Source organism: Lepisma saccharinum, chromosome 16, assembly GCF_977018435.1.
Source record: "Lepisma saccharinum chromosome 16, izLepSacc3.1, whole genome shotgun sequence".
Lineage (NCBI taxonomy): Eukaryota > Metazoa > Arthropoda > Insecta > Zygentoma > Lepismatidae > Lepisma > Lepisma saccharinum.
This window is the reverse complement of record NC_139244.1, coordinates 40913656-40928273: the sequence shown is the minus strand read 5'-3', so window position 1 is coordinate 40928273 and position 14618 is coordinate 40913656. Positions and strand designations below refer to the sequence as shown.

The following is a 14618-nucleotide window of genomic DNA, read 5'->3' as shown; positions in this document are numbered from 1 at the left end:
ATGTCTGTCTGGACCTACCGAAAATCACTCTATTAGAAGAATTCCAGCTTCTGTGGCACAAAAGTTCTCTGCCCTCCCCCCTTTATTTTGTACAGAAGATTCAAAACCACTACACACAATTTATTCATTTCCAATGTGTGACCAATTTACTCTGCGACCACATAGATGTAAGACAACTAGGCTAATGAATCAAATGGTTGAGTCTTAATAACAAGTAATTTGCTGAAGAACGAAATGAAATAGTCTAATTACTAGAGCCCGTTTTTGTATGTAATTACATATTCTATTTCTTTCTGGATACATACCTTGAACAGGAAAATGTCAACGAATTATGTAACTGACATGATTTTGTCTAAGTTTTATGTTACATATTTTACATATTTGCTAATTTACTTTACATAAAACATTATATTTCGGTATTTCTTTCCTATCTCAATCTTTTTTCCTATATTTTCGATCTCTGAAACATGATTTGTAGCTCATGTTATATAATATTTTCCAATCAATGAGATGCATAGTGCTTACGGTTACCAAAAATGGACTGCCAAGACAGGCTGGACCCAAAAAAAAAAAAATAAAAAAATACGGGAACTGTTATTTATCGAAAGATGCTGCTGGAGTCCCCCCACCCCCTTTCTGGTTACATATTTTCGTTTCACTTTTAGGTTTAAGCAAAGCACCTAAAAACTTGGCATCGGTGGATAAGGAAGCTACTTTCCTGTACGTAGTGAGTTACGCAACATGTTCCCTTGTACAAAAAGTACAACAGTAGCTATGTATTTTCATTTGATTGTTCTTTCTGTACATGATTTTTTTACAATTTGTTTTGAAAGTTACAAAGAGCTCTCTTTTCCTCAATGCAGTGGGAAATTTCTTAAATATGTGCACGTTGCTGTGCTTTTTTGAGTTTACAAATTTGATACAAATTTTAATTTGAACAACTCATGTCCTTAAAATTATGTTGAATATATTCAAATAAAATAAATACCAACAGAATTTTTTAAATGGCTTGGATACTCGATTATTATTAATATTACATATTCTTTGATACTACATATTTTTATCAATTAATGTTACATATTTTGTACTTTGATATTACATAACAATCCAGCACCTACTAATTACATAGAAAATGAACCTACTATAGTTGCTTGGAACATTCGTCAGCTTGAAAATACTTTATTTTTTAAAGATAATAATATTGCTTAATAATGGTAATAAGATTTCTCTACACTAAATTTATTAAGTGAGAGTATTAAGAGGGGCAACTGCCTCCCCGTGCACATGCCTATGATTTAAACTGCTTAGTTTAACTTGTGAATGGTAATGCTGAACTAAATTTGCAATGTATTCAGGAATTTAAATTCTCTGTTTGATTTTGTTTATTTACTTGGAAACCACCAGAAATAGACAAAGAAATATCTTCTTCCATTAAAATAATAAAAAAAAAATCCACGGTATTTGAAAGTTTATTTCAATGGGGGAGTATAATGAGTTATAATTTAGAACTTTGGGGTATCACTGTTCATGAATTGTTTACAGCAGCAGCTCTAACAATGAATGACAGAAGAAGGAAGAATGAAAAACATTACAATGTTACCAGATTCAGGTTTCAAAAAAATAATAAATCTCATTCCAAGATCTGAAAATAGACCTGCCTAACCTACTCATGTCCGCATATAGGAGCAGAATGGAAAGAAATCAGTGTGCACAAAAAAAAATGCAACTAGCAATCTGAAAACCTTTTCAGTATATGCTTACAGACATGTAGAAAATTTGATTTGTGTAGAAAACACATGTATATCATGATTTATGCATCAAAAACAAAATTTCGACCTAGAATATGTTTAAATGCCCATTAGTGGGGCTTGCTGCTAGGCTACACTTAGGAAGATTTCACACTGAAGTGACAAGCAACAAACGACATGAGCCTCTTCAGTCTGTATGAACAATGGACTGGGGCGACACGATGCACAATATTGAGAAAACTGCCCGTTCGAGCGACACGGAAGCTTGTCGTGTCTCTTCAGATCAAAAGATTGCACTGATTACTGAGGGTTCGATTCCAAACAACACATGTTGCTTCGGTCTGAAATCTTACTTAGACAATACAAAATAGTGTAATTTCATTATAACACCATTAAGCCTTGTTTCCATGATATGAAAAACTCAAGGCAGAAATTTATTTTATTATAAAACATAAACTAAACGTAATGTTTCAACCTTCTAGCAAGGTTTTCTTCAGACTCTGCAGCAGGATTATTCTGCCACAAAAGAAGTGATGTAAGTGAGGTGACAAAAAGAAATTTTATAAAGAATATGGAGGACAGAATCAAGAAAATATGCAGGAAAGAATGTGAAAAAGAAGGCAAAATAAATAGCCTATGGAAACAGCTGGAAAAGAATGGCTATGAGAAGGAGGATAGACTGGACATAAACAGAAGAAGAAAAGTGGCAGGGGAGAATTGGAAGAGAAAGAAAAAGAGAGAAGGTTAGGAATAAGGAGTATGGGGAAGACCACAAAAAAGATGGAAGAGAAAGAAAAAGAGAGAAGGTTAGGAATAAGGAGTATGGGGAAGACCACAAAAAAGATATGCAAAGTAAAACTTACAGGAAGGGAGGGAGAAGCAGCTTAAGAATAGCAAAGAATGCAAACAAGAAAAAGGAAAACAGATAAGAGGAAGAGGAAGGGATTATCTACGAAGTGAAATGTAAAGAATGTCAGAGTGTGTACATAGGAGAAATGAAAAAGAGGCTGAAAGACAGGTTGAAACAACATAGGGATGATGTACGACAGAAAATATATTTAAACACACGAGAGAAACAAGACATGACATAGAGTGGGATGAGTCTAAGCAGATAGGAAGGGAGAAGAGAATACTAGTGAGAAAATGGAAGGAGGCCAAGGAAATAGAGAAGAAAGGTGAAGAAGACACAATGAACTGGAATGGGGGACTGAAGATAAACAAAGAATGGAAGCAGGTCTTAGAAAGAGTGGAAAGGACAAGAGAGAAAGAGGAGAGAAGAAGGAAGAAGAATGAAGGAAAAAGAGCCACATTCTCGATGGAAGAAAATATGTTTAGCCTTTTAGGTGAAAGTACAGTTGACAAGGGAAAGCCACCTGCTAGAATGTTCCAGAACAACTTTCTAATAGTCTGGAGGGGAGTAATGTTTGTGTATATATATATCCTCCTGTTTTGTACCTTGTTACATTTGTACTTGGTGCAGAGTCTGAAAAAGACCTTGCTAGAAGGTTGAAACGTTACGTTTAGTTTATGTTTTATAATATAATAAATTTCTGCCTTGGTCAGCATATTGACTTTTTTTGTAATTTCATGCTATAAATGGGCATGTTACAGAAGCAAAAAAATCCAAAAAATCTTACCTTTCATCAGAATCTTCATAATCCTGCATGTCTATATGCACAGATGTCGTTGGGCTGCCTGGTTCATCCGGAATGGTTGGGAGGTTAAAGTCGCACAAAGTGAAGGTCACCTCATTCTGATCATTATCAACATCATTACTGTCACTTGCTTTCTCTTCGCTGCTACACTCCTCTGTTGTGCTTCCTGAAGAGGCCAAGGTACGTGTATCTTGTTGGCGGGCATGTCTTTTGCATTCCATACATCGACACTTCTTCGGCGAATTAGCAACTGGTCTCTTTACACTTAACACAGGCTTGTTTCTCTTGCTTTGTACAGTTTGCTGCCGTCTGATTACTTCAGCAGAACTCTGCCTCTTTTGACCACAACAATTGTGACAAACGGTGGGGGCAGGTTTCACAGGGCAGCAGTTTGTGCATGGGACATGCTGATGTATCGGTTTTCGCTTTGGCTTGGGTTTTGAAGCTTGCAGAATTCTATTGCCGCAACATCTTGGGTGATCATCCTCAAACGTTTTGTTCCATCCTGTGGATCTCTGGGTTTTCTGAACGAGAGCCATAGATGTTTGCACTTCACTGTTGGATTTCTGAGGTGGCCACAGAAAGCTCGTCATAATTCCTATGGTGATCTTCTCCTCGGTTGCGACATAATCAAGTACACTGTCGTTGGTCTGTGTACCTTGTTCCACTGCACCGCTATCGTTCACTGCTACACAAGAATTCTGCTGTTGCGATTGGTTGAGAAGCAGTTTTTGAACCTGTTCTTGCAGCACTTTCAACTGATCATTCTGAGCTTGAATTATTTTGTACAGCTCGGTGGTATTGTCCTTTTCTGTCACTGTGCTACATTTTTCCACAGGGACACATGTGCCCTTTTCCTCAGTAGCAAGCTTAGCAGGAGTTGGTGTTGCTACTTCACTGCTAGGCACTAAACAAGGATTTGGTACTGCACCTTGATGTATTGTGGCTTGTCCTTGGGCATGCTCACTCACACTGGTAACAAGTTCAAAATGTTCGGGATAATTCTGATTTGTTACTTTGTAAGTTGGTGAACTGTTAATAGCATATGGCACTTGGGAAGGAGCAGATACGAATTCTGGGCTCTGCATGTTGGAACACACATCACTGGTATTGTAAACCTTATTGCACACAGGAGGACTATTTTCTTTATTTTGGATGCCTGCTGCAGCGGTATTCATATCACTTGCCAACACTGGCGTTGGTGTATAAATAGGCTTTCTCGGCTCATCGGGAGGTAAAAATGAAACATTTTTTGGCCGTTGTAATGGGAAATTGAAATCTTGCTGCAAGTCCTGTTCCACAAACCGTTGGGCCCTTTCAAAAGCAGATGGCGAAATCTGTCCCGAACGCCGTAAAATTCCACCTCCCTTGGGCAATTTAGTATCCGACTGAGAGGCACAAAAAGCATTTGTTGCTTGGAAAAAATGCCCACCATTTGACCCAGAAAGTGTTTTAATATTGGCAGACAACTGCTCGCCTGTAACAGCCTGTGATTCAGCCCCGTGGCTTATCAACTGTGGATATGCAACTCTTGGTTTATTGATGGGCATGTTACAGATGTCAGCCGGGATGCCAGAATAAATGTTTGAAGGTTTATTCTTCTCTGGGAAATTGGAGCTCCGAGCACTCACAGAAAGGGGTTTTGACATTCTGGTACCTGATTTATTGCAATCACTCAATTTATTAGGGGCATTACTGGTATCACTAGTGGTGCAAAAATATGACGATGGAGGATTCAAATTTTTAGGCAGACCCTTGTTTGTTGAAGATTTACCAATCGCCCGTGACAGTGAAGGTTGAATATTTATTTTTGGCTGTAATGTCTTTCCATTACTTATTGTAGAACTGGGTATTTGATAAGAACTGCCAGTGCTTGGTGGTATTTCTTTCGGCTTTGTTGAAGCCCTACTAACATTCTTGGATTGTTTAGCAGTTCCTGTCTTTGATGATGGCCGATTGCTACCTGCACAAGGCAAACTTTTACCCTGTATGCTGTTGGTTTTATTTGAACTTTGGACCGTAGAGTAGGGTGCAAAACTATTACATGATCCACTTCTTGGACTTCCTGAGCTAACAGTGGCTTCAGAAGACAAGGGAAGCTGTGATTGGATTTTGTGATTTGAAGATCTGCCCCTGATTTGAATTTCACTGTTGTTAGCATTTGTGTTAATGCCATGAGAGCTTCTACTGAAAACTGGTTCGAAAAATGCATCACCAGTCTTATTCACAAATTGTGATGGCACTCTCTTAGCAATTGGCACTGCATAACTTGCAGTTCTTAACACATTACCATCATGAGGAGAGTTGTGTTCACTTGTACTTATCCTCGAAAGAGGCTGAGTGTGCAATTGAGGACTGAAATCCCTTACCAAATCTTCACTAACTGGAGGTAGTGCACTTCTAGGTGAAGGCTTAAAGTAAGGTGTGTTGTAAGTATTAATATCACGTATCTTCAAGAAGTCAGATGCAACATTTTGCTGTACCTGATGGAAGTTGTTCTCCCATCTAGGTTCTGTCTGCTGTGAAGCAGAGGCGATTGGTGCTTGAAAGTGATTATTGAAGTTCCACTTCCTTTTTCCATTTGTCTCGTCGAATATAAGAGATACCTCAGGGACTGCAGGCGTGAGAGGTACCTGAAATAATAAGCAGCATTGTAAGACAACGAAACCATACTTCAACATAATTTTTATGTTCCTTCCTATTTATATTGTTATTAAAGAAGGACCACTATGAAAACCTGACCAATACCTATGGGGTTTGGTGCAGGGCAGATCTAACTACTAACACTTCTTGAAAATAGGTTTCTCAAAAAAGGTTATAGCACCAAACTTAACCCTCGTAACCATCATGCAAGCATTCTTTTCGCAGAATTCTAATAATGCATACGTTGTTAGGTTAGGCCAGATTTAGGGCTGTTAGCAACTATTTTTTGTGACATGTTAGCAGCTGGGTGTGCCACACACCCAACTCATACCTGTGATATCAATACAAAATTTGCTCATACCAATAACTGATATTCTACTGATCCAATTGCAAGTGTCCCATGAAGAACATTAACAGTTCATTAACCTCATTAATTAATTAACCAGGGGACTGCAATGGGTTTAGTCTTTGAACCAGTGCATATAGAATTTTACACTAAGTTACAGGCTATTAGCATCAGATTGGTAAAATTCTTCGCAATTTTAGCCTAAATAAGAAGATAGAACCACTCTATGCAGGGATGTTGAAATGAAATATAATGTTTCTTTTAAGTTTATAGTAGGGATGGGACCGATTAATTGGTACTCTATCGGTATCGGCCAATATAGGTGTATCGGTAAAATTATCGATTGGATATATTGATAAATATCTTATAATTTAGCTCAAAATTCTGTCAATTTGTTGTAATTTTTTTATGGATAATCTCCATGCTCTACTTTTTAAAAAAAGTACATGTCTAAATATGCAACTTCTTTTGCACTGCAGTCATCTCGAAACACACATTTATTAAAGAGATCAATGAACATTTCAGGTTTTTCAAGGACAATTTCTAATTTTATATCAGATCGGTATCGGCCAAAATTTCATATCGGCCCATTCCTAGCTTATATAATTTTTTCAGTGGTTTGAATTATATGTAGAAGTAAAAATAGTTGTTATACAGTGTTTGCATAGATTTGCAAGAACTGTTAAGTCTCCTGCATAGCCAAATAGTCAGTGCTCTTGCCTTATGTGCTAGTGATTCTGAGTATGATTTGTGGTGGGACTTGCTTGAAAAGAAGCAGTAGTGGGCTCCGATTCCAAAAGACAGAAAACAGCGGTGATGGGACACAGGTACTTACCATACAATGCCCAACAAAAAGCAGCTTGGCAAGCTTTGGCTCTCAAAAGGTTGTTGCAGCACAGACTTTGGTGTTTGAGTGTATATTCAGATGGCTGCAAATAATAACTTTACTTGCCCATTCAAACTAAGTATCCAGAAGAAGGCCTTCCTACTATCAGTGACCACTGTACAAGGCAGGCAAATATCTTTATCTGGTTATTGCCCATCTCAGCTGCTTACAGAGTCCTAACAACGTAGTAAGGCTAGTCAAAGTATGAATCCTCATGGCTGGCCTTAAGTGATACCACATACATATTCTAAACTGTGGAAGTACAACACGCTCGTACGTATTTCTTGCAATATCAAATGTGGTGAAAAATCCTAAATATTTAAAAAAAAAAAAGTAAGTGCTTTTTCATTTTCTCTAACCTAATTACTATATACTTCTATGATCATGACTAGAGCCCGGAAGTTTGGCAAAATGCCTCTTTTTATCTACTGCATATATTGATAAAATTTTTCCGGATATACGTTTCTTATGTTGTTTCGAATGTTTTGGAAGCCTTTTCATTTTGCCTATTTTGCTTATTTGGGACCCCACTGCCTATTTTTAATTATAATGCCTTTTTTGCCTTTTTCAATGAAATTTGACATTTTTTTTTAAAAAAAATGTGTATATATATTATTTTTCTCCCAAAAAACGTTGTTGGCATTTATTTTTCTTCCGTTTATTATGTGAATAATTTTCGCCTTATTTAAGTAATATTGAACTCACGCATGTTTCAACATTGCTAAAGGAGAAAAGTGTGAGAAAAAAGTATTTCATGCTGAGTTAGGATATTGCCTTTCGGTTAACATTTCTTGTGCATGATTGACTGCTGAAGTGGACAGGTTGATTTCGAACACAAATAAAATATTTCTGAAATCTCCCTCTCGAACCCGAAAATTTCAGGAAGTTGCGATTGAGCTTAGTTTACCTCAGCAACCAGTCTTGACGAGATAGGGAACCTGGATATCAGCAGCTATATATTATGCTAACAACCTTCAAAAAATCAGTGAGGTGATCGATGCTCTTCCAGAAAATGAAGCAGCTTCAATTCGTGAAGTGAAAAAACTCCTGTGCTATTCAAGTTTACTTTTGCACATTATGGTGCATTGCCAGAGACAATTACAATTATAGCATCCATGAAAATCTTCGAGGAATCTATGCAGCAGATGATGGAAGTGCCAGGAGAAAAGGGGTGAGCTGTTGTGGAAAAGTGCTAACGAGTAGTGAGCGCAAATGAGGACTTGAACAATTGAAAACAATTTGTAATATTCTAAAAGGTGAAAATGCTGTTACCAAAATGAGTCCAGCTACATTAGCTTGTTATATGTATGCTCCAATAACTTCTGTCGAAGTAGAAAGATCATTTTCTATTATGAAAAACATTCTCTCTGACAGACGACTATCAATGAATGTTTAGAACTTAAAAAGCACCTTGTAGTTATGTGCAATCAAGACGGAGAAAATTGAAACGCTCTTCCCAATTTAGATTTGAAACATTTTGCCAGAAATTATAGATAAAAGTAAGCGACTTCTAAATGTGCCTTTTTTTCATTTTTAGTGCCTATTTACCACATTATAAATGCCTTTTTGCCTGCCTATTTTAACAAAAATAAATGCCTGAACTTCCAGGCTCTAATCATGACTAAAAAATTACTACTCACTGAGCCAAATTGCCTTAGGCTGTAAGACTGCAGTAGGCTAGCTGGCTCAAAATTCTCAACATCATAGTTTCAGTTTAAGATCAATGTAGGTAAAACATGATATGAAATCACCTCCTGTTTTACTGAAACTGAGAACCAGCCAAATATGCCTGTTTTCATAGATGTGAAACATCTCACACCTGTGCAACTTATCATGCAAGTTGTTGACATGTGCACATTTCATGAACATTCCAGCAGATACATATGAAAGAAATGATTGAAATCAGCATGCAAGAAGTAGCAGCACTACTAGCAATACACTGAATTTATCATTAGTTCCCCTGCTTGCAGACGGTTATAGCTCCACTGAGTATAAAGACAAGAGCCTATCCGATGGCTTAGTGGTAACGTCCTCACCCTGTAATCAAGGTGGAGGCACATAGTGGTTCGGATCCTACTCTAAACTGTAGGTCCAGTCCCGATTAGCCTATCTGTGCATAAAGTGAACATAAAATGAAACAACAAAGTAAAGATAATGTGATTCCCTGCAGTTTCTCAGAAACAAGTACAATGTGCAGAAAAAAAACAACAAAAAATTTATAATTATGAACAAAACTACTTAAATTAAGCATTTAACCAGCACTGGCACAAAAGAAAATGTACTCTTCCATAAAAATTTAAAAGGAGCGTGTCTGCTAGTGTTTGAAATTAGTGATCACAAGTCAAAAAATGCATATAGACTTTTGGCAACTAGACAACAGCTGCATTCAATGGACAGAATGGCTTCAAAAACAGTTCACCTTGACAACTGTGCCATTTCCTTGCAAATGTAAACGACCCTTTGACTACTAAACATCTATTCTCTTTTTGCACCTTGAACCAAGGAAGTGAGAAATATTACAAGTGGTTTACCTCGTGAAACCTACTGTTTGTAAATCTAGCAATACAGAGGAAAACCCAAATTCCATTACTATGGGCCGGACCCTGTGGCTGAATGGTTAGCACATAGTGCTGCGACACCTAGGGCCCCGGGTTCAAATCCTGCTCGGGCATGGTTGTTTGTGAATGTCCATTCATCAACTTCATCATTTCATCACTCATCCCCATCTTCGCAAATTAGCCAAGAGGCACAAAACACGAAGTAAAATAAAATAAATCAAATCAAAATCGAATCTATCACTATGGAAAAGTGTCAGGGAGTGGTCTATGCTGATTTGAGGCAGTTTACCCAGGCAGTGTTTCTACAGTCCTTGCGAGTGGAACTAACAAAGTCTCGCAGCTGATTTAGGGTCCCAACAGTTGGAAGTGTTAAGTCGAAAGATGGCTTCAGGATTTCATTAAGAAATAATAAAAAAATAAATTTCAAAATAGTCTGGGTACTTTTTACCCACATGCATGTCCTTACAGGTTAAGGCAAAAGTTATGACTTAATTTACATAGCAACAACTAAAACAGTAAGTATTATTACCTGGATACATGGTGAAGGCCTCGGCACTTGACGTGGCTGAAGCTCATCAGAAGAAATACAGTTCTGTTTCAGCATTTTTTTCCTCACTTATGTGAATTATTTTTCTTCATTATTTGACAAATCATCTTCTACTTAATGTTAGAAACCTTAGAAAGTGAGAGACAGACAAATATGAATAACAACATGAACACATAAGCACAGATAAGTTCGTAAGTAGATTGAATTGATGGAGTTTTATTATCAAAATTTATGGTTCAGGTTATGAAGACTAAAAAACAGCTGAATAATTCTCCTTGCTTACATCTTGGAATATGTAAAGTTGCACACATTTCAAACCATAACTCCTGTACCATGGCATTATTCATCTAACCTTGGCGAATGATGTCCACGGGAAGAGACAATAGAACATCTGGCCCCATTACCTCAGGGGGTCCCAGGACACCTAATGATTATATTTTTTCTTTTAGGCTTTCGAAGTAATCTAAGTCATTCCCATGGCATAGATATAAAAACTAAAAGATAAACATGCATTATCTATAGCCAACCATAAAGAAAAAGCTAGATGACTTGTACCGTGAAATTCATACATTTTTATCTACACACACACTTTATTTATGTAAAGTATTTGTTATATTCAATACAGTACTATATTATTTGTACTTATTACTTTTTATTACTTTGGTTTATTTCACACATATACTGGGTGTTTCTAAAATAACTCATTTCAAGGAAAAACCTGACATCTGTCTCTTCTTTTAGGTCTAACTGAAAGATGCTCACAATATAAGAAAGAACCAGTATTGTTTGCTGGAGACTGGCTAGCCAAAGCTTTGCAGCCATCCAGGAAAGATTTTGGCAACGATACCACAAGGAGGCACCAACGAGGGAGAATATCCATCTCCTGATTAACAAATTCAAGAGGAAGGGGAGCGTCCACGATGTGCAACATCCAGGTCGTCTTCCAATCGCACAGGAACATGTCCAGACCATCCAGAGATCTCCCACACCAGTGTGTGGCACATAATGTGTTATACCCTTAAAAAAAGGGCCTATCAAGTGCAGGTACTGCACAACATGGATCCTGGGGATTACACCACAAGCAGGAGATGTGCACGGATCTCCTTGACAGTGTTGCGAATGAAAACCTAATGGACAACACACTCTTTAGCAATGAGTCGACATTCCACATCTGTGGGATGGTGAACCAACATAACACCCGTCTCTGGGCAGATGACCAGCCACATGAAACAATGGAGTGGGAAAGAGCAACGCCGAAAGTTAATGTGTGGTTAGGGATCATAAAAGGGAGGGTGTACGGCTCGTTCTTCTTTGCAGAGGACACAATTCAATCCAATGCTTAACTGAACTTGCTGTAGCTCTTCTTGGAACCTCAGTTGCTAGCCAACGGCATCCTGGGTACTGTGTTCTACCAACAGGATGGTGCCCCTCCCCACAGATTATCTGGATGAGACATTTCCGGATTGCTGGATTGGATGAGATTCACGACGGATATGGGCACCAAGATCACCAGATCTCACACCCTTGGACTTTTTAGCCTGGGGTTTTATCAAATCGCAAGTGTACAAGGCCAAGATCAACTCCGTTGAACAACTCAAGGGACGAATTATTCAGGCTGTGAATAACATTACACCACAAATGCTGGAAAGTGTTTTTAGGGACTGTGTTGACATGCAGGGTGGCCATGTTGAACTGAGGTGAACGTAGATCTAGTGGGACTGTACATTTAATCTGTCATTAAAGGGTGTTTTCACATAAATGAGTTGTTATTTTAGAAACACTCTGTATATTGTGAGTGTCGGACATAAGCTCAGCGGCAAAAAGCTCACCGATAGCGGACATAAGCTCACAAACTTTTCTTTATAATTATTTTATTTATATTTCTTATATAAAATTATATATTTACACGATTCCGATATCACCCCCTTCCAATATCCCCACTCTCTATCATCATTGGCTGTTTGTTCCTTTCACTTTAGACCAACATTATAATATCCCCCTCCCTATCGTCATTGGCTGTTTGTTCCTTTCACTTTAGACCAACATTAGGCAGTAATAAGTACGAAAAAGGGAAAAAAGATATTGGTCTTTGATGGTTACGAAGCCATGAGTTTACAATACCGCACCACTCTCCAATTTATATAAAATTTCGCCTACTCACTAATTTCGGTGTCCTGATGACGTATCTGTAGTTCATATTTGGCTGTTACTTGTTAAAATTGTACATTTACGTGTAGAACTTGTAAAATAACCTTGCGATTTACCACGGTGATTGTCCATACACAGCAATTCGGAACCATCTTTCTTTCGCAATTCGTTAATAGGGTAACACTTTACTATACCGGAGACGGATTTCTTGAAATTTACAGGAGAAATTACTTACACAAATCATTTTCTGTAGCGTTGTTGATGTTCAGGAATGTAGTTTCGATCCATTTTAATGCGAATGCATGTGGTTTTCTACGAAAATCTATTTCCGACGTGCTATTGCTGCTGCCACCATTTGCTTTCTGCACGAGAGCACAATGCGTAAACCCTGTAGTCAGTGTTTCAAACCACGCCGTGTTTTCGCTATAAGATGACGTGTCGAGGATGGGTTGTGAAGTTGTTCCCGGGTGTGGAAGATGCCATGGAATTTGTAATTCAACACAGAATCTTGAAGAAAGAAGTGGAATGCAGGATGTGGAAGGTTAAAATTAAAATAATTCCGTGTATTTTCTTTCACGAGAAATACCGATGTTGTCCATATATGCTAAATTGAACGAAAGGAATGCTAATGGAACCTAACCTAACAGGCCTAACCTAACCTAACCGAGTAGGCATACCTCGTCCCCATGATGGTTCGTGGGGCTATTGTGAATTTTTGGGCTAACATCAATGGTTTTTCGGGCTAACGTCAATGATTTAATAATTACTCTTTATGTCAAAAATTCAATTTCTTTTGGCGAAAAAATTTCGAGAAATGTTTTTAATTTTTTTTTTAATTTAGGTATTTTTCGGTGAACAAGATTGCAACACTGCATGCACACTCCAAATTGACAAAACACTGGCACAACGCACGATGAACAGGTAAGCTATCGCCATATTGTGTGTGGAAATAAGGAACAACAGTAAGTTAGAAATTCATTATTTCACCTAAACAAATGTTCCACAATGCAGAATAGTACGTTAGCAATGTAAAAAATTGCGAAATAAATCATTGATAGGTGTCTCCGGTATAGTAAAGTAGTACCGTTAATAGTCTTCCTTTACGCACAACAATCTTGCTGACGTCAGACGAGGAATGCCTACGAGGTTAGGTTAGGCCTGTTAGTTTAGGTTCCATTAGCATAAATACAAAGAAAAATTAATATTTTAGCTAAGAGAACTATACCTTGTCTTGCCTGTTGATTTCTTCATGTTGGGAAAATGGCGTCTTCTTTGGAGCTATTGTTCTTATGGTAGGGTTACGTTACGTTAATAAAACATAGTTTATTTCGATTTTTCTCGATTTCCATATTTGACCGCCAATTATTACATGGAGATTCGTGATTAGGAGTTCACAACTAGTGAGTAGGCGACATTTCATAGAAATTGGAGAGTGGTCTGGTAATATAAACTTGTTCAGTTCCCCAAATTTTAATGGTAACAGTCCCATACATCGGAGACACATTTCTTCATTTTTACAGAAGAAACTACTTACGGAAATGAGTTTCTCTAAGGTTTCCAACATTAGTCGAAGTGTTTTCTTTCATCGTGGTATCTATTTGACCGGGAAATCATGTCAGTGTTTCCAATATCTTTTTTTTAAACTATGCTTGCCTAACCTAACCTTATCGGAAATGGTTCGTGGGACTATCCGTCAGCTACCCGTGCATAATGTACAATTTGCACACGTGACGAACACGATAGCAGGTATTTTTCGGTAAAGAAGGTTGGAAACAATGATATTCGAAAACAAAAGAAGCGATATCATTCGCAAAGTAAGCGATATCGCACCATTACGTGCGTTCGGTAGCACTTAGAAAAATGCTTTATTTTAGTAGAAAAAGTGTTTGTTTTCATGTAAAAAGCATAATGGCACCTTGATCTATGTTCCACAATACACAATTGGTAAGTACGAACCATGTGATACACAAAATATCCGTATATAATGTGTCTCCGATCTATGAAACTGTTACCATTTTAACTATGTTTACTTAACCTGACCTAACCTTACCGTGAATGGTTTGTGGGCCTACCAGTGCATCGTTCTA

The 14618-nt window shown here is 37.7% G+C and overlaps 1 protein-coding gene across 5 annotated transcripts in view; it reads right to left on the bottom strand.

Annotated features, from left to right (window-relative positions):
• The window catches only part of LOC146000419 (uncharacterized), a 56553-nt gene that overhangs the window by 18760 nt on the left and 23175 nt on the right, over positions 1-14618 (bottom strand). For all 5 annotated transcript variants that reach the window (XM_083138024.1, XM_083138026.1, XM_083138025.1 and 2 more), the window contains exons 2-3: positions 10366-10511; positions 3386-6036 (exon numbers count right to left, since the gene is read on the bottom strand). In XM_083138024.1, the coding sequence (XP_082994150.1) occupies positions 3386-6036; positions 10366-10440 (2726 nt within the window). In that variant the 5' untranslated portion in view covers positions 10441-10511. The remainder of the gene's footprint in view (positions 1-3385; positions 6037-10365; positions 10512-14618) is intronic.